We start from the raw sequence: 20,230 nt of genomic DNA, 5'->3' as shown, positions 1-20,230 counted from the left end.
TAATCTTTGCGGAATATTAGTGCCTGCCCAGAATTATTTCTCTTGTCAGATTTTGCCAGGCACGCATTATTTCAAAGACCGTGTTTGCAAAATCCCCTGTCTGTCTGCAAAATCCCCTGTTCGGGGCCTCACGGTAGCATGGTGGTTAGCATCAATGCTTCACAGCTCCAGTGGTCCCAGGTTCGATTCCCGGCTGGGTCACTGTCTGTGTGGAGTCTGCACATCCTCCCCGTGTGTGCGTGGGTTTCCTCCGGGTGCTCCGGTTTCCTCCCACAGTCCAAAGATGTGCGGGTTAGGTGGATTGGCCATGCTAAATTGCCCGTAGTGTAAGGTTAATGGGGGGATTGTTGGGTTACGGGTTACGTGGGTTTAAGTAGGGTGATTATTGCTCAGCACAACATCGAGGGCCGAAGGGCCTGTTCTGTGCTGTACTGTTCTATGCTGTTCCTAAAGTCCTCATAGATTTCATAGAATTTTTACAGTGCAGAAGGAGGCCATTCGGCCCATCGAGTCTGCACCGGCTCTTGGGAAGAGCACCCTACCCAAGGTCAACACCTCCACCCTATCCCCATAACCCAGTAACCCCACCCAACACTAAGGGCAATTTTGGACACTAAGGGCAATTTAGCACGGCCAATCCACCTAACCTGCACATCTTTGGACTGTGGGAGGAAACCGGAGCACCCGGAGGAAACCCACGCACACAGGGGGAGGATGTGCAGACTCCGCACAGGCAGTGACCCAAGCCGGAATCGAACCTGGGACCCGGGAGCTGTGAAGCAATTGTGCTATCCACAATGCTACCGTGCCGCCCCAAAGTCCTGATGAACTGTCACATTGTAGAGAAAATAAAAGACTTGCATTTGTATAGCACCCTTCGTGACCACGAGATGCTTTAGAGCCTGTTAAGTCCTCGGAAAGTGTAGTCACTGTTGTAAGTGGGGGGGGCAGGGGCAAGGTGGCAGCTAGTTTGTACACGGCACGCTCCCATGAACTGTAACCAGGCAAAGACCAGATGAGCCAACTGTAGCAACGTTTGTTAAGACTTGATTATTGGACAGGGCAGCAGGGAAACCTCTCCAGCTCTCCCCAAAGATGGTGGTGCCAGGGGATCTTTTATGTCCACCCGACTGGTTTTAATGCCTCGTTTGCAATTGGGCACCTCTGTCAGCGCAGCACCCCTTCGACTGAAAGGGCAGCAACACCTGTCCTCGTGAGTTGACACCTCAAGGGAGGGACTGCTGCCCGAGGAAGATGTGAATTAAAAGATGGTGTCAGGCATGTCAGGATTACCTTTTCTTTCCCTGACACTGTGAAGCCTGGTTCCCCTGGGGTCCTGAACAAACTATAATTTCTCACTGTCTGAATCTAGCTCACCGTCGACACGCACATTATCTGCCTGGTAATTAACATTGCTTGTGTGGCATTGTGGACTGGGGTGGGGGTGGGGGGGGGGGGGGGGGATTTAATTAAAACGTATGGTGTTTGAAATGAATGCCCAGTAGATGGGAAGGGACTAGGCAACCAGCAGTACGTTCGAACAATACGGCGCATGCTGCTGACTTGCTGGCGTGTATTCATTAGCAAAAAAAACAGGAATGCATTTTTACTAAAGTACCAATTAGCTCCATTAGGATGTCACCTCTTTATATAACTCTCCTTTTCTGGAAAAATGTCATCGGCTGGCAATTAAGCTGTTGGCCAGCAGAACTGGAGAATTTATTTTAACAAACTTCATCTGCATGCAAACCATTTTAGCCTTGGAAGAGCCTGAACAAGGAAAAGTACAACATCTAGTGCTGCTCAATCCAGCGGCCGGTTAACAATTAATTGCACCTTTTATTTTGTATACCGTTTCTGCATTTATATAACTAGCCCCCGGTCAACACTGCTTATTAAATAATAACGTGTATCGAGTCGGGAGGACAACATTTGCTCATTTTGACTACTTTCTGAGTCCCGCAGCGCAGAAGTTCAAACTCTTGAAAGGTAGGTTAGGAGAGCAATGGATTGCATCTGAATTGTGGCAGGAGGGAATGGCAATTATAGATGGGAAACAAATGCGACCTTTGCCAGTGACACTCGTATCCCATGAAAGCATAAGAAAAAAGCTCCCAGAGTGATCAGTGGAGGTCAATGTGTCGCACGCAGATCGAGAGGTGGTGGGTGCTGGAACCCCCCCCCCCCCCCCCCCCCCCCCACTGAATCCACACCATTTGCGAGGATCAGATTTGCTGCATGATCCAATGACTCTACGTCTCTTATGGGCTTTCTCTGACTTGCAGATATCAATCCCTTTAATTTTTCCTGAATTAGTTTGGTATAATTCAATGCATGATCCTTGAAAGCAGACACGTTGTCAAAGTGTCTTAAATGGCTTGTGAGCAGCCTGCGTGGTACCTTATGAACTGTTGTGCATGTGGTCAGCTTCGAGGGATCGTGGCTCATGAAGTGGTCAGGTATGTTTTGGGAGGGGGGGGGGGGGTTTGCAGGGGTGGTGAATAGGAGAAGCTTTGAGATTCTGCTGCTGCTGCTGCAGCTTCGGCCACGGAGCGACATGGTGGCACAGTGGTTAGCACTATCCAGGGACCCACATTCGATTCCGGCCCCTGTGCGGAGTTTGCACATTCTTTCCGTGTCCGCGCGCGTTTCCTCCGGGTGCTCCGGATTCCTCCCACAGTCCAAAGATGTGCAGGTTAGGTGGATTGGCCGCGCTGAAAGTGCCCCTTAGTGTCCAAAGGATGTGGAAGTTAGGTAGGGTTGCGGGCACAGGGTGGGGGAGCGGGCCTACGTGGGGTGCTCTTTCGGAGGGTCGGGGGATGGGCTGAATGGCCCCCTCCTGCACTGTAGGGATTCTATGGAGGGGGACAGATGCAACAAAGCCAGTGCCTTTGCACGTGGAGAGAGAGAGTTGATAAATGCTTACTGCAGGAGAACAAACGCTGGGCTATGGAAGAGCTCAGGAGAAATAACAGGCAAATCCTTGAATTTCGAGCAGGGGAGGGATGTAACTAAAACCCCAAAAGATTAGGGGGAACGTCACTTGTCAGCATTCATCCCGCCCCTCCCCCCAACCCCCTCCTCCCGAACGGCACTGAAAAGCACGTCGCTAAAGAAGAATATTTGAATGTGTGTGTGTTTATATATTCCATGGCGGTTCCACATGAAAGGCTTGTAACTTTGACAAATTTGAGCGATTTGTATTATCCTGGTTCTTCGTTGCTGCCGCCTTGTTATCTGCCTCGCTATCCACAGCTTGTAAATTCATGCATCATTATCTGTACATATTTCAGCTTTGGCGCAAAGCAAAGTAATGGACGCATCAGTACAGAGCAGCATCAGTTCACACATCCGAGAGAGAGAATGGAACAGGGCGCAGACCCCGGCATTTCTCGAAACCCGCTGTCCCTCAAGGGCGCAGACCCCGGCATTTCTCGAAACCCGCTGTCCCTCAAGGGCGCAGACCCCGGCATTTCTCGAAACCCGCTGTCCCTCCGACTATCCCTGGCTGTCCCTGGCCTGTCCAACTCTCATCGGCCAATTCCATAACCCCTCCGGATCTTCCGCCGCTCTCCCTTTCAGCAGGCTTGAGCCGAAACAGGATGTGCCGATAGCTATTCAACCACGGGAGACCTCGCAGGAGAGCCAAATTCCGTTTGCAAATGGCATCCAGCTCAAGTCATGCAGACGACCTTCGGACTGGGAACCCGTGCTGTTCTTGGTCTACTTGTTTAATCTTCCATAGCCCAGGCTACCAAATCTCATTGTACAGCCCAGGGCATTGAGGCACACGACAGGACGCTGACCGCTGACATACAGCAAAGATCAGCTGACTCTACACAGGTCCGACTTGGGACCGTCACACTGTGACATGGCTGGAGCAATTCGGTGTGCTCTGAAATTAACAACAACCTGCATTTCTCTAGATTCATAAAATTGCTACATTGCGGAAGGAGGCCATTCGGCCCATCGAGGCTGCACTGACCATCTGAAAGAGCATTCCACTCAACCCCACTGCCCCGCCCAATCCTCAATAACCCCTTAACCTAACCTACACATCCTTTGGACACTAAGGGGCAATTTAGCCTGGCCAACCCACCTAACCTGGACATCTTCGGACTGTGGGAGGAAACCGGAGCACCCGGAGGAAACCCACGCAGACACGGGGAGAACTTGCAAACGCCACAGAGACGGTCACCCACGGTCGGAATTGAACCCGACTCCCTGCCGCTGTGAGGCAGCAGTGCTAGCCACTGTGCCACCGTGACGGCCACATTTAGCACATATTAATGAAGTTAAACCTTTCCAAGGTGCTTTGCGGGAACATTATAAAACAAAGTCTGACACTGAGCCACAATAGAGACAGCCAAAACAGATGGCCAAAACCTTCGAAGGAGGAGGTGGAGAGGTTTAGGAAGGGGGTTCCAGAACCTTAGACCTGCGCAGCTGAAACCATGGCCAGTTATGGCGGAGCGATCAGAGATGCGGAAAATGGCCAGAATTCGAGGAGTGCAGAGGTCATGGAGGGTCGTGGACGGCTATGGAGTTTGGGGTGGTGAGGCCCTGGAGGGACTTCAAATAGAGGAGAAAGTTCCAAAACTGGGGCTCTGCCAGACTAGGAGGAGGCTATTCAGCCTCCAACAGCACGCTGGGTGTACCTACACCTCAGGACTCAGGAACTGCAGCGGTTCAAGAAGGCAGCTCACCACCACCTTCTGAAGAGCAACTAAAGATGGGCAATAAATGTTGGGCCTAGACGGCGCCGCGTACATCCCATTAATTAATTAAAATATTTGGCCCATCCAGTTCATGCCAGCTCTCTGTAGAGCAATCCAATCTTATGCTCTGTCTCCGATGTCCTGCAAGTTTATTTTCGCCAAGTGCCCATCCAATTGTGTATAGATTGACTCCAGTTCCACCCTTTGCTGCCTGGCTCTCTGGATCATAACAACATTCACTCTCCTGGGGCCCCTGTGAAAGCAGGCCTATGGGACTGAAGCTTGCTGCTACAGGTCTAAGCCCAGTACATAGCACCTCCAACAGTGCAGCACTCCCTGAATCCTGCACTCGCGTGCATGAGGTTCTTTTGAAGAAACTGTAAGCTTTCCAGCAAGAGGTGTTCACATGCTCTTAAAAACATCCTTTTTTCTGTCCTTCCGGACTCCCTCTGCTGGTATATGTGTATACGGCAGTGTTAGAACATAGAACATAGAACAGTACAGCACAGAACAGGCCCTTCGGCCCTCGATGTTGTGCCGAGCAATGATCACCCTACTCAAACCCACGTATCCACCCGATACCCGTAACCCAACAACCCCCCCCCCCTTAACCTTACTTTTTAGGACACTATGGGCAATTTAGCACGGCCAATCCACCTAACCCGCACATCTTTGGACTGTGGGAGGAAACCGGAGCACCCGGAGGAAACCCACGCACACACGGGGAGGACGTGCAGACTCCGCACAGACAGTGACCCAGCCGGGAATCAAACCTGGGACCCTGGAGCTGTGAAGCATTTATGCTAACCACCATGCTACCGTGCTGCCCCTTAAGTATGTTAAGTGGACAAAACATACCACGCGTTTTTCAGTACAACTTGTCAGCCAAGGTTTGGTGCTGATGTTTCCGGGGTGGGACCTGGACCCACAAACCTCACTGGCACTGGGAGGAAGCAAAAGCGTTTGAGGACCGGGGGGGGGGGGACAACAAATGTGGCAGAGCTGGTATTTTGAAGAGGCTCCTTGAAGATGGGCGGATGGTGGGGGGGGGGGGGGGGGGGGGGGGGGGGGGGGGAGGGTGAGTTGCAAAAGCGAAGCCTTAAGCAGAAGTGAAAAGTCAAACCTCTCGGGTGGAAGGTGGAGATTTTACGTTGCGGGCTGATGACAGACAGCAATGACAGGTCCGTTTGTGGAGATTGGGGTTAAAATCACATGCAAAATGCTGAAGCTGGGGGGCGGTGGAGGGGGGGGGGGGGCGGGGGGGGGGTACACCACTGACACGACAAGAGCGAAGTCCGGCACAGGTCACCTTTCACAAGTCTCCGACTTGAACCTGTGTGGCCGGGCATTTCCTGTACAATCAGTCACTCGAGTCGTCACTCTTAAGGGGCTGTTTAGCACAGGGCTAAATCGCTGGCTTTGAAAGCAGACCAAGCAGGCCAGCAGCACGGTTCGATTCCCGTAACAGCCTCCCCGAACAGGCGGCGGAATGTGGCGACTGGGGGCTTTTCACAGTAACTTCATTTGAAGCCTACTCGTGACAATAAAGCGATTTTCATTTCATTTCATTTCGCTCTCTGATCCTGCAACAATTTGTTCCGAGACTCAAGTCGGAGGAGCAGATGTGAAATTTTCAGTCCCTTTGCTGTTGTTCCTGAGGTCTCGCCTGTTGTTGCACGGTGTTTAAAAGTGCACCCGTTGCCATGGAGATTTACTTTGAGTCTCCGACAGGCCGAAATCAGCTGATTAGATCGCGTCGGTCGCTGGTAAATTTTAGCCACTTTAGTGTCAGATGTTGTCGGCAGCTTTCAAACGCCCCCGCACCATTCTATGTGCGTTCTCAGTGAAAGGCAAACAGCACCTTGTTTTTAGTGAGTGCTAAGAAAACAACAACTTAATGCATCGATGTAACCCCTTTAATGTCGCAGAACATCTCGAGGGAGTTCAGGAAGAGAGGTGTGAAATGGTAGCACAGTGGTTAACACTGTTGCTTCACAGCGCCAGGGTCCCAGGTTCAATCCCCGTCTTGGGTCACTGTCTGTGCGGAGTCTGCACGTTCTCCCCCTTGTCTGCGTGGGACCCTGGCGCTGTGAAGCAACAGTGCTAACCACTGTGCTACCATTTCTCACCTCTCTTCCTGAACTCCCTCGAGATGTTCTCGTGGGTTTGGGGCAGCACGGTAGCATGGTGGTTAGCATAAATGCTTCACAGCTCCAGGGTCCCAGGTTCGATTCCCGGCTGGGTCACTGTCTGTGCGGAGTCTGCACGTCCTCCCCGTGTGTGCGTGGGTTTCCTCCGGGTGCTCCGGTTTCCTCCCACAGTCCAAAGATGTGCGGGTTAGGTGGATTGGCCATGCTAAATTGCCCGTAGTGTCCTACAAAAGTAAGGTTAAGGGGGGGGGGGGTTGTGGGGTTACGGGTATAGGGTGGATACGTGGGTTTGAGTAGGGTGATCATTGCTCGGCACAACATCGAGGGCCGAAGGGCCTGTTCTGTGCTGTTCTATCTATGTTTCCTCCGGGTGCTCCTGTTTCCTCCCACATGTCCCGAAAGACGTGCTTGTTAGGTGAATTGGACATTCTGAATTCTCCCTCTGTGTACCCGAACAGGAGCCGGAGTGTGGTGGCTAGGGGATTTTCACAGTATCTTCATTACAGTGTTAATATAAGTCTACTTGTGACACCGCGTTAAATCCGCACCCTCAGCCGCACTTCCATCAGTTTCTCCCTGTGTACTCTGTCCTAACGGCACAATGGGCGTACCTCCACCACACGGGCTGCAGCGGTTCAAGAAGTTGGCTCACCGCCACCTCCTGGAGGGCAGGATGGGCAATAAAACAAACGTTTGCCTCGTCAGCACCGCCCACATCCCGTGACAGAATAAAAGGAAAATCTTCATGTTTTTCAGCAAGCCGATCAAAAACCCAGCACCGGCCCAATGGGACAAATGGCTTCCTCCTGTGCTACATGCTTCAATCATCTCTGCTCCATTGATAGAATTCTGGTCTTCTCTCTCCACAAAGCACCAATCCCTCATCCTGGTCCTGTTATTGTGGTTTTATCTCGGCCTGCCTTACCCTAGAAGAAATCTTGGAAGCAATGGGGCGAAATTCTCCGCTCCCGGGAAAAATCGGGAGGGCCGTTGTGAACTCGGCCGAGTTTCACGACGGCCTCGGAGGCCGCTCCTCGCCCCCTATTCGCCCCTCCCGGCGGGGCTAGGAGCGGCGCTCCGTAAATCTCGGCCGTGGGGGCGTCGTGCTGAGAATGACGCGGCCGGCGCACCTAATGACGTCAGCCGCGCATGCGCAGGTTGGCCGGCTCCAACCCGCGCATGCGCGGCTTACGTCATGACGCTGACGGCACGAACCCGCGCATGCGCGGTGGCCGTCTTTCCCCTCAGCCGCCCCGCAAGACGTGGCGGCTTGATCTTGCGGGGCGGCGGAGGGGAAATAGTGCGTCCGATTTGGACACCGGCCCGACAATCGGTGGGCACCGATCGCGGGCCAGTCCCCTCCCGAGCACAGTCGTGGTGCTCTTTCCTTTCTAGGCCACCTACAAGCCCCAAACGGGCTTCGCACTCCCGTTTCACGACGGCAGCGACCAAGTGTGTTTGCAATTCTTCCGAGCAGGGGTGGGGGGGGGGGGGGGGGGGGGGGGGGGGGGGGGGGGGGGGGGGGGGGGGGGGGGTGAAATTTGTCGGGGGGCCCTCCCGCGATTCTCCCACGCGGCGTGGGGAGCGGAGAATCGCGCCCATGGTCTTTTGTTAAAATTCTATTTACTTACCTAGTATCTCCAAAGGTCAAGTAGGGTCAAGACATAGCTGGAGATACTCTTTGAAGATCACTCAATGACATAGCTCCTTATGCATTTACTCAGTGGCCGTCATTAGAGTTGACCCTTTATCCTGTAAATGTTGGCACAGCGCCAGAGGACCGCAGATTGCTCACTCCCCTTTCAGAGCTGACTGGTGGTGATTTAACCTGAGGATCATCGCACCTCAGGCGAGGGGCAAGGTAGAGAAGGTGGGTCTTTCATAAATAACCTCAGCTGGAACAGGAATTGAACCCGCACTGTTGGCGTTGCTCCGCATCACAAACCAGCCGTCCTGATAACTGATCGAAGCAACCTTCCCAATCCCTCTACTCTACACCTGGTACCATTCCAGTAAATCCTCCTTTGCACCTTCCCAAATCCTTGTCATCCTCCTGAAAGTGCACTGATTTTCACATTCCACCACTGGCAACAACGTTTTTATACATCTCCAAAATTCCTCTTCTATCCAAAGATGTGCAGGTTAGGTGGATTGGCCATGATAAATTGCCCCTTAGTGTCCAAAATTGCCCTTAGTGTTGGGTGGGGTTACTGGGTTATGGGGATAGGGGGAGGTGTTAACCTTGGGTAGGGTGCTCTTTCCAAGAGCCGGTGCAGACTCGATGGGCCGAATGGCCTCCTTCTGCACTGTAAATTCTTTGTAAATCACTTCAGTGCTGCCTTCACCACCCTGGGATCTAAGACTTGGAAGTTCCTCCTTGAAATCTATCTCTTGGGCAAAGCTTTAAATTACCTGCTTTCTGTGGCCCAATGTTTTAACACATTGAAGGCTGTAGATGGGTATTCGTAACGGCTCCAGCAAAACGAAGGCACCAGCAAAGCCTGATGGTTAAAAGAGCTAACTCTGTATCAGGCTCAGACCTGTGGCAAAGGCAAGGCTGTGGGGGCTTGCAGTGAAGAACAGGCACAGGACCTGCTATGCCTTGAAGAGACTGTGATTGAACACAGACCCCTACGTCGTGCTCCTGAGAGAAATATGACTCCTCTGAGAGGGACAAGACTCCCTGAGCGATCATGACTAAAGGACAATGATTGGTTAGTGCCTATCACTAACAAGAAGAATGATCAGTGGCAGCAAGATCTGTATAAGAAGGAGAGACAAAGGAACTTCTGGAGCAAAAACCTGCGTGGACAATCATCGTAAGAAGCAGCACCCTGGGTCTGGGATTCAGAGAGGACATCAGAATCCACCAAGAGGAGTCTGATCACCTCGCCTCTTAACGGGTGGTATTTAGATCCAATCCATGAGTTTTTGTAGAGTTTTCATACTTTGTGTAATAGCGCTTTTGATATCCTTTATAATGGACCTTTGATACTTTTGTGGTAACCTCTAGCGATAAAACAAAGGAGATTGTTGTATGCTAATTTGCGTGTTTTGCCCAGACCGCATGTTTGCCCATGTTTGAGGTGAAATGAAAATGAAATGAAAATCGCTTATTGTCACGAGTAGGCTTCAATGAAGTTACTGTGAAAAGCCCCTAGTCGCCACATTCCGGCGCCTGTCCGGGGAGGCTGGTACAGGAACACGGGTACGGCAACAAGGCACTCTACGAATGCAAGTTATTGCAGTCGCTATCTCCCCAAGAGCTAGTGTGGGTTGAACAGTCTGTCTCTGTGCCGATTAACATAGACATCCTTAATCTTCCCCTGCTCTCCCATTGTCAGACGTTTCCCCCTTCTTGAAATGCGTTCCTGCTTCGCCCCAGCTGCGAAGTTGACTTCCCTCCAGTCGAGCTGTGCAAAATTTGCTCTTTCAATAAATTTCAGGCAGTCTTTCCCCAGTCTCAGACAAACGAGCATCCCCAGAGCAATAAATACCGGCTCTAATTTGACACTAATCTCGCAACTGCCCCCGAAGGAGCAATAAGGATCCTGGCCTGGGAATGGAATGCAAGCTGCACCGCTCAGTCGGGGAAAGTCGAATTGCAATATTGTCACAAAAAAAAAGATTGATTTGTGTGTAACAAGTTCACTCAGGAATGTAATTAAATATTTAATAAATGAATTTATTCACTCTCTGTATCCGACGGTAACTGGCTGTGTTCGGATAAATTGACCCACCCGTCGAACTCATTTTGACAACGTTCCTCGAGGAAGCAAGCTGCATGAGCTTGCGATTAAGAAGCAGGGGATTCGGATAATCTCTGGTTTGTGGGGTCCTGGTGCAGAGCGGACCCTGGGGCCCTGGCTCAGTTTTGTGGGGCCTTGGCTCAGTTTTGTGATCCCCCAACTCGTCCCCATTTACCCAGACTCTGGCTTTCCAAAACCCTGGTTAGACCCCACTTGCTGTGGGGTGACTGTGGGCACCACACTTTAGGAAGGAGATTCTAACCTCGTAGGTTTACAAAAATGATGCCTGGACGACAGCGGGTTGAGTCACGAGGAGAGACTCCACAAATTAGGCCTGTTTTTGCCGGAATTTGGAAGGTGTAGGGGGGGATCTGATGGAAGTCTTCACGATATTAACAGGGAAGGACAGGGCAGGACAGGCTCGAGGGGCTGAATGGCCTCCACCTGTTTCTGTGTTTATTTGTGGTTTGCTCTCCGAATGACGGCGTTGTTTCGGGTGTGCATTGCCATCGCTTCTATGTCGGAACATTGTGGGTTCAAGCCCCATCTCAAGAGAATTGGGATCCCAATCTGGAGTGACCTCCCGCAGGTTCAGTACCTGAGGCAGCGCTGCGCTGCTAGATGGGCCACCGCGTGGATGAGACTTCAGACCAGTGCCCCATCTGAACCTTCAGGTGGACAAGAACGATCCTGTGTGGCTGCATTTTTTAATGAAATGCAGTGAGCCCTCTGTGGCGTCCTGGCGAATCCCTCGCCCAGACGGGCGATGTAACCACAACCCCATTCCTATTGGTGGGATCTTGCTGTGCAGCTGCGTTCCTGACACTGCGGGAGTGGCCACAGGTCAATAAAAGTACCTCGTCAGCTGTGAAGTGATTTGGAAAGTGCTGAGCTTGTGAAAGGCGCAATGCAAATGCAACTCCTCCTCTTAGACCCGGTGTTTAAAATGTTGAAACAAGGCCGAGGATCTCAACGTATTGAGCCAATAACGTGGCAAAACTCCATGGGGTGAAACCGTAGAGTCCGTGCCAGCTCTTTCGAAGCACCATCCGGTCAGTTCCACCCCCTCCTTCCCACCCCGGCTCTTTCCCCAAATCCTTGCAGTTGGATTCTGTTGCAGGTATTTGCCCAAATCCCTTCAGAAGGTAGCATTGAATCTGTCTTCAACCTCTCAGGCAGCGCATTCCAAATCCCAACCACTCGCTGCATGAGAACGTTGTTCCTGCTGAACTAGGTTGGTGAGGAGGGGGCCGCGATGGAGATAAACCCCCGCAGAATGTGGACAGACAGAGAACTGGACTTCAAAATGCACCACCTCTCCCGATGTTGCCAGGATCCATATTGATGTGGGAATGGTTGGAAACAATCACATATTGCCCGTGAGATTCTGACCAGTTTCCATTTAAGCAGTGGTCCATGTGCTAAATCCTGGATTTCTGATTTGTTCACCTCTCCTGAGTGGTCTTTATGGACAGGAAGAGTTAGGCCCCTGGAGAGAATCCCCGCAGTACAGAAGGAAGCCATTCGGCCCATCGAGTCTGCGCCGACCCTCCGAAGGAGCATCCCACCCAGGCCCATGCCCCACCTAACCTTTTTAGAGACTAAGGGGCAATTTGGCACGGCCAATCCACCTAACCTGCGCATCTTTGGACTGTGGGAAAAACCGGAGCACCCGGAGGAAACCCCACGCAGACATGGGGAGGAAGAGCAAACTCTGCACAGTCACCCGAGGCTGGAATTGAACCCGGATCTCTGGCGCTGTGAGGCAGCAGTGCTAACCACTGTGCCAACCGCCTTGATGAGCCAGTCCAGAACTAAGGTTAACAGCTAAGGCCTTCAAAGGCCGAGTTCCAAGGGGCAAAACCAGAAAAAAACTATCTTTACATTGAGGGTAGTGGAAATGTGCAACTCTCTCTCCACTCCATAGATAAAACTGAAGCCAACCCGGATTGAGGCGATTAAACTTGCTCAATCCCCGGCGCATGACCTGAAGATCCTGGGGCCTTGTGTCGATCACAGATTCCACCAGCAGACTGGACCGCTGTTGCTCATTGTCTGGTCTGCCTTGCCTCCCCTCCTCCTCCCCCCCCCCCCCCCCCCCCCCACCCACCCCCACCCCCACCCACCTCGGGCACGGGGCCAGGAACGCCGGGTTATCTCGGAGAGAAGGATGAGAGCCTGGCATTTTGAAAAGCGGGAGCCCGTCCAAAGACAGCTTGGAGAGAAACCTCATTTGAATTTTAACTAAGCTGATTTCAGTCTGAGCCAGGGTTTCGGTTCACCCGGGGGCATTGGGCTCGACGGCACGCAAAACTGAATACACGGCATTCGAAGGCCAAAGAATAATCTCTCCCCCCCCCCCCCCCCCCCCCCCCCCCCCCCCACCCCCCGGCTGCCAAGGAGATAGCAGCACCTCTAAAACGATGAATCACATCACTGGTGCAATATCCATATTGAACAGTCTGATGAGCCATCAATTGCACGAGAGACGAGTTGCTATACAAAAGTTAGGCTTTAATAAGCTAGAATTTAGCCCTGCGGTTGACTACAATAAAATGGACGACCGCCAGGCGTTCCGACTATTTATACCTCGGTATGGAGGCGTGGTTAACTCAGCCTCTCGACCAATCGGAGAGCCGTCACATGACTGGTCTCAACCAATCGGTCGAGAGGCACATGACCGACCAGGGCCAATGGTAAGCCGGTGTTCTGCACCAATGGCAGACAGCTATGCAAATCATACCACCACACAGTCTATCACCAATCATCAGCTGCAGACTGTAATTGAAGAACCTGCATTGATATAGTGCCTTTCACAATCTCAGGGCAGTGCAATGCTCTGGTGCGAATGAGGAATTTCTGAAGTATACTCATTATTGTAACAGGAAAGCATGGCGGCCAGTTTGTGCAGGGAAATTCTGACGAGCAGCAATGAAGTTCTATTTTATTCCTAAATCGTTCCTGGCATGCGGGCGTCACTGGCTGGGCCAGCATTTGTTGCCCATCCCTAACTTCCCGAACTGAGTGCTTCGCTCGGCCATTTCAGTCAGAGGGGCAGTTAAGAGCCAGCCACGTTGCTGTGGGTCTGGAGTCACATGTAGGCCCGACCGGGTCAGGATGGCCGATTTCCATCCCTAAAGGACATGAGTGAGCCAATGGTTTCATGGTCACCGTTGGGATTTTAGGGCGGAATTCTCTGGTCCCCGCTGCTTGTCAATGGGGTTTCCCATCGAAGCCACCCCACGTTACCGGGAAACCTGCGGGTGTGTGCTGCCGATGGGGTCAGAGAATCCCGGCTTCCAAAGAATTCCGGCCTTGACTGCAGATTTTTATTGAATTCAAATTTCACCATCTGCTGGATGCCTGGTCCACGGCGCTGTCGCCTCCCCGGAGAGGTCGTGACCTCCAGTACTGATGAGGCAAATGTTTCTGGGATTGACTTCGCTAAATCTGGGGTGGCAAGCGGAATGAATAACTATGACGGCGGCTGAATTGTGACCGGGATACAAATGGCTCACAAGTGTCACTGATGACCCTGCCACTCCCCACCCAGGTTGGACACGGTACGAATCCAGCCCCACACAACGCAGGCCGACTGCACACTGTCCGAAGTAGGCCCAGTTGTGAACAGAGCTGCTGCCACTTTCTAGCAAGGGGTGATCAACATGGCCTTGCTCATGTGACTCTCATCCGAACAATACAGCGAAAGGAACATAAACAAGGATTCAGAGTCAAGCTCCAGGCCAGTTTTATCTGAGGGTTGCCTTATTTATCATATTCTTTGAGGCTTGACTCGTTTTTAAATTGTCCGTCAGTGTGACTGAACTGAAAATCGGAATTGTACCCTGATGTGCCATCAATTATCACGAGACGAGTCGTGAACGAAACTGTGGCTTTAATAAGCTAAACTGGAAGCCTCCTGGCCACTGATCCCGAACTGGGGTAAGGCTGGAGGTCAGCCACCTTTATACCGAGCCTGAGGGGAGGAGCCACAGGCGGAGCCATCAGGCAGTGGTTTACCACAATACATGTAGTACAGTAACAGTTTACCACAATACATATAATACACTAACAGTGGTTTACCACATACCCCCCCCCCCCCCCCAACCCCCCCACCCCCCACCACTCCATCCTCCCAAGGCACCTTGCGACTGCCGAAGGGCCTTTCCTGACTTGGCGTCACTATTCCAATGTCGGAAACGCAGCAACCAACTTGTGCACAGCAAGTTCCCACAGGCGGAAATCAGGCCACGGTCAACCCCGTCGGTCTTTGTGATGTTTGGTTGAGGAGGAAATATTTGCCAGGACACCAGAGCACTCTTCAAAGCTTTGACAAAGAGTCACCCAGACTCAAAACATTAGCTCCCTTCTCTCTCCACAGACGCTGTCGGACCTGCTGTGACGGTCCAGCGTTTTCTGTTTCTGTTTCAGATTTCAGCATCTGCAGTCATTTAGTAATTTCTTTTTTCTATTAGCCAGCAGATCTCGCCTTCTCCAGGAATATAAATTGGGGGCAAGGTTCAGCTGGCACAGATGTTTTTCTGAATTTAGAGTACCCAACTCATTTTTCCCAATTAAGGGGCAATTTAGCGTGGCCAATCCACCTAGCCTGCACATCTTTGGGTTGTTTGTGGGGGGGGGGGGTGAAACCCACGCAGACACGGGGAGAATGTGCAAACTCCACACACAGAGTGACCCAGAGCCGGGATCAAACCTGGGACCTCGGCGCCGTGAGGCACCAGTGCTGACAACTGCGCCAACGTGCTGCCCCTAGACTTGACAGTAACAAAAACATTCAGTTTGAAATGGTCCATGTTAGCATTTATGTTCCTCGCCAGTCTCCTCCCATCCCTCTTTATCTAACCCTAATCAGCATAACCTTCTATTCAAGTCGCAGGATTGCTTTAGAAAGGAATCAAACGCGAGGGGTCAGAGGCACCAGCTCAGCATGGGTTGGATTGGATTGGATTGGATTGGATTTGTTTATTGTCACGTGTACCGAGGTACAGAGAAAAGTATTTTTCTGCAAGCAGCTCAACAGATCATTCAGTACATGGGAAGAAAAGGGAATTAAACAAAATTCAAGAAAATACATGAGAATACATAATAGGGCATGGTAGCTGTCACCTTCCGTCTCACCTCGGCTCCTGCCACTCACTGGTTTTCTTTCTGCTTCTTTCTACCTCCAGGGCAGCATCTAAAGTTCCCCGCCGTTGCCTTGTGGTTGACGATCGGGCTCTCCATCTGTCTGCTGGGGCTGCTGGTCGCTCTGGGATTTGTGTGCCGACGGAAGATCTGGCAGAGCTGCGAGGAGAGCAAAGCAGGTGGGTTCAGCGCTCGGGCGTCCCTGCAAAACGTACACAACCCCCCAGGCCCCCCCACCCCCCCCACACCCCCAGCTTGGCCTTCACATTAGACGGGTCATTTCCTCATCCTCCCGTCGCCATCACTGACATGAATCACTTGAAGGGCGCCCCAGTGGTCAGCAGATCAACCGCATGCAATGTTATCCATTACCATGTGCCCGAATGATCCAAATAACCCCCTTTCCTCGGCTTCTGGAATGTGAAGCCACTGTGTCTTGCTGCAGAAGGTTGGATGTTTAAATTTGCATCAGTTGGAGGGGAGACGAGGATGTGTTGGGGTAGACGGGAGGGTGGGGGGAGGTTGGGAGGGAGAGGGGTGGGGGGAGATCGGAAGGCTTGAGGGTGGTGGGGCAGTTGGGGAAGTGTGAGGGGGTGGGGGGGGAGACGGGGAGGCTTGGAGGGGGAGATGGTGAAGTGGGGGGAGGTGGGGGGAGATGGGGAGGTGTGGGGTGATGGGGAGATTGGGGGGATGGGTAGTGGGGGGGTGAGGGGGAGGCGTGGGAGGTGTGCGGGAGTGGGGTGAGAGGGGGAGGTGTGGGGGGAGATGGGGAGGTGTGGGGCGGATGGGTAGGTGTGAAGGGGGTGGGAGGGAGACGGGGAGGCTTGGAGGGGGAGATGGTGAAGTGGGGGGATGGGGGGAGAAGGGGAGGTGTGGGGATGGGGAGATGGGGGGGATGGGTAGTGGGGGGTGAGGGGGAGGCGTGGGAGGTGTGCGGGGTGGAGGGGGGAGTGGGGTGAGAGGGGGAGGTGTGGGGGGAGATGGGGAGGTGTGGGGCGGATGGGTAGGTGTGAAGGGGTGAGAGGGAGACGGGGAGGCTTGGAGGGGGAGATGGTGAAGTGGGGGGAGATGGCGAGGCTTGTGGGGGAGATGATGAAGTGGGGGGGGGGGGGGGTGTGGGGAGGTGTGGGTTGTGGGGATGATGGGGGAGATGGGGGTGGGGGGATGGGTAGTGGGGGGTGAGGGGGAGGGTGGGAGGTGTGCGGGAGTGGAGGGGGAGTGGGGTGAGAGGGGGAGGTGTGGTGGGGGAGATGGGGAGGGTGTGGGGCGGATGGGTAGGTGTGAAGGGTGGGAGGGAGACGGGGAGGCTTGGAGGGGGGAGATGGTGAAGTGGGGGGAGATGGCGAGGCTTGTGAGGGAGATGGTGAAGTGGGGGGAGATGGGGAGGTGTGGGGTGATGGGGAGATGGGGGGATGGGTAGTGTGGGGGGGTGAGGGGGAGGCGTGGGAGGTGTGCGGGAGTGGAGGGGGAGTGGGGTGAGAGGGGGAGGTGTGGGGGGAGATGGGGAGGTGTGGGAGTGATGGGGAGGTGTGGGGGAGTGGGGTGAGAGGGGTAGGCGTGGGAGATGGGGGGAGATGAGGAGGCATGGGGTATGCTAAAGAACAGAGTGTTTAATTGTTTCATCTGCGGTGAACAAGGCTGCTCTATATACTGGACTTGAACTAAGGGGCAGGGCAGTTCCTGTTTCTGACTGTCTTGAGGTAAATGAGGTGATTGACCGAACTTTGAGGTATTCAAATACAGTGCAGTGTGATCAGAGGCTGTGAGATCTGCCTTGTAACAGCAAAAGTATCAAGTTGCAGTATGTAGGCTGTAAGGGGAGGAGGTCTTGTGGCCCAGTGGGTAACGTCCCCACCTTTGGATCAGACGTTCTGGATTCAAGTCCATCAGGACTTATTGCTCATGGAAGGAGCATTCTTAACACCGTTCCGGATTGATAATCAGCTCGAGAATCCTTCCACTGTTCCCCAAAGAGAAAAAGGTTTGTGTGTGTGTGAAGATACATTTAAAAAAAAAAGTTGTAAGGGATGTGGTGATGCAGATTGATTGATTATCACAGTGAAAATTATTTTTCTGCGGCTAAGGGAACGTACACAGTAGACATAAAAGAATAATCGACAGAGTACATTGACAAACAGTGATTGGCTGTGTTATATGACGTTTAGTAACATCTTGTTACCCATTTGCTTTCTGCCAGAATGGTCGTATGCTTGATGTTCAGTAACACTCGAAGTCTTCAAATAAAAAAATACTGTTCATTGAGTAACGATAATAAATTAACTACGAGTTTGTTCACTCTTCAGTAACTATAACTGTAGATTAGATTAATAAGATTAAATATATATATAATGATTAACTCCACCTGCACACTAAGCTAGATCTCTAACTCTGTTCATGAGGTCACTCTGATACGAAGAGGTGGGAAACTCTCTCTGAGTTTATCTTATATACATATATTCTGCTGCTGCCATATAGTGGTCAAGAACAAACAAAGAACAAGAAAAGTGCAGCACAGGAACAGGCCCTTCGGCCCTCCAAGCCTGTGCCGACCATGCTGCCCGTCTAACCTAAAATCTTCTACACTTCCTGGGTCCGTATCCCTCTATTCCCATCCTATTCATGTATTTGTCAAGATGCCCCTTAAATGTCACGATCGTCCCTGCTTCCACCACCACCTCCGGCAGCGAGTTCCAGGCACCCATTACCCTCTGTGTAAAAAAAACTTGCCTCGGTGCATCTCCTCTAACCTTGCACCTTAACCTATGCCCCCTAGTAATTGACACTTCCACCCTGGGGAAAAGCCTCTGACTAGCCACTCTGTCTATACCCCTCATAATTTTGTAGACCTCTATCAGGTCACCCCTCAACCTCCGTCGTTCCAGTGAGATCAGACCGAGTTTATTCAACTGCTCCTCATAGCTATTGAAATGAAATGAAAAATGAAATGCTCTCCATACCAGTCAACATCCTGGTAAATCTCTTCCGCACCCTCTCTAAAGCCTCCACATCCTTCTGGTAGTGTGGTCATCTAGCACTTGCTTATGGATGTTAATCCTTTATATACATTCAGATATACAGATCACTACAGGTTACAGTGCGGAACAAGGGACCAAACAAAGCATATACATGAGCAAGAGCAGCATAGGACGTCGTGAATAGTGTTCCACCAAATCGGCCATCTTGGAAGATATTAAATGAAAAAATGAAAATCGCTGATTGCCACAAGTAGGCTTCAAATGAAGTTACTGTGAAAAGCCCCTAGTCGCCACATTCCGGCGCCTGTTCGGGGAGGCTGTTACGGGAATCGAACCGTGCTGCTGGCCTGCCTTAGTCTGCTTTCAAAGCCAGCGATTTAGCCCTGTGCTAAACAGCCCCTTGCAAGTCCTGCAGAGTACATAAAAAACTAACGGACAAATCCAGGATAATTTTTAAAATTTGCCATAGTGTCCCCAGTAAGGTCTGCCATCTCTCTTTAGCCGCTATAGCACGCTCCCACTGAAATTCACCCTCCTGAAACCCCAGCACTGCAGTTGCACCCGCAATTCACTTGAGCCCGGAACTGTGCGATCTTTTTGGGCTGCGTATTTGTTTTTTTTTGTTTTTTGTTTGCCGGATTGGGTATCTCCCTGAGCACCAATGAAAGACGGACTGTTTGACAGTCTGCTTCATTCAAGAGCTGCGTCAGTCCTCGAGCGGATTAGGCCCCGCCTCTTATTCCGCGATTCTTGAAATGAGGTGCACAAAATGACCGAGGGGAATTTGGCGGGCGTGAGCCAGGGTGTGTGTGTGGTGTGGGGGAGGCGGGATGGGAGCGGTTGGAGGAGCGGGGTACGCGGTCGCCATCCGTGTAACGCAGAGTGATCTGGGTGCCTCATCTTGGGAGGAACACTCGTGGAGGTGAGTTGAAGTTGGCACAAAGTCCGGCATGGAGACCCGCATTCACCCAGGCTGGTGGCAGGCACCGGGTAAGTTTGATCGTGTTCATGAGAGAGGAGGTTTTCAATCATTTTGCGTACTACACTGGTCAAACACCATACAAAGGATGTACCGGCTCTGCAGTGTGAAGCAGATATACTTAACCCACTGATAACGGTGCATGAATGCCTACTCTCTTGGAAACACTCGACATGATCATCTCCCCCTGGGATCGTCCACGGCCGCCGAAGTCAACGGCGGGTCCGGAAAACCACTTCCACTATTAAAATCCTGGGCAGAATGTGCAGATTTTTGGCAACTTCGGCAGGAAAAGCGGAGGGTAGCCCGTCGGCTACCTTGCTGGCTTTTCCCGCTGAATTTTTAACCACTCTGTCAAAACAAATCCAAGGGGCAGGTCCCATAACGTCAGGTTGGCAATTCTCCACTCCGCTTACAGATGCACCATAGAAAGCATCCTATCGGGCTGCATCACATGGCAACTGCTCGACCCCGGACCGCAAGAAACACAATCCAGTCCGTCACACCAAACCAC

At 52.1% G+C, this 20,230-nt stretch overlaps 1 protein-coding gene across 2 annotated transcripts in view; it reads left to right on the top strand.

Moving 5' to 3' along the window:
- Positions 1-20,230, top strand: part of LOC119956814 (CD276 antigen-like) — a 330,224-nt gene that overhangs the window by 237,866 nt on the left and 72,128 nt on the right. For both annotated transcript variants that reach the window (XM_038784260.1, XM_038784259.1), the window contains exon 5: positions 15,807-15,941. In XM_038784260.1, coding sequence (XP_038640188.1) covers positions 15,807-15,941 — 135 coding nt within the window. The remainder of the gene's footprint in view (positions 1-15,806; positions 15,942-20,230) is intronic.

Source organism: Scyliorhinus canicula, chromosome 24, assembly GCF_902713615.1.
Source record: "Scyliorhinus canicula chromosome 24, sScyCan1.1, whole genome shotgun sequence".
Lineage (NCBI taxonomy): Eukaryota > Metazoa > Chordata > Chondrichthyes > Carcharhiniformes > Scyliorhinidae > Scyliorhinus > Scyliorhinus canicula.
Note: the sequence above shows the minus strand (reverse complement) of the source record. Positions and strands in the feature narration are given on the sequence as shown.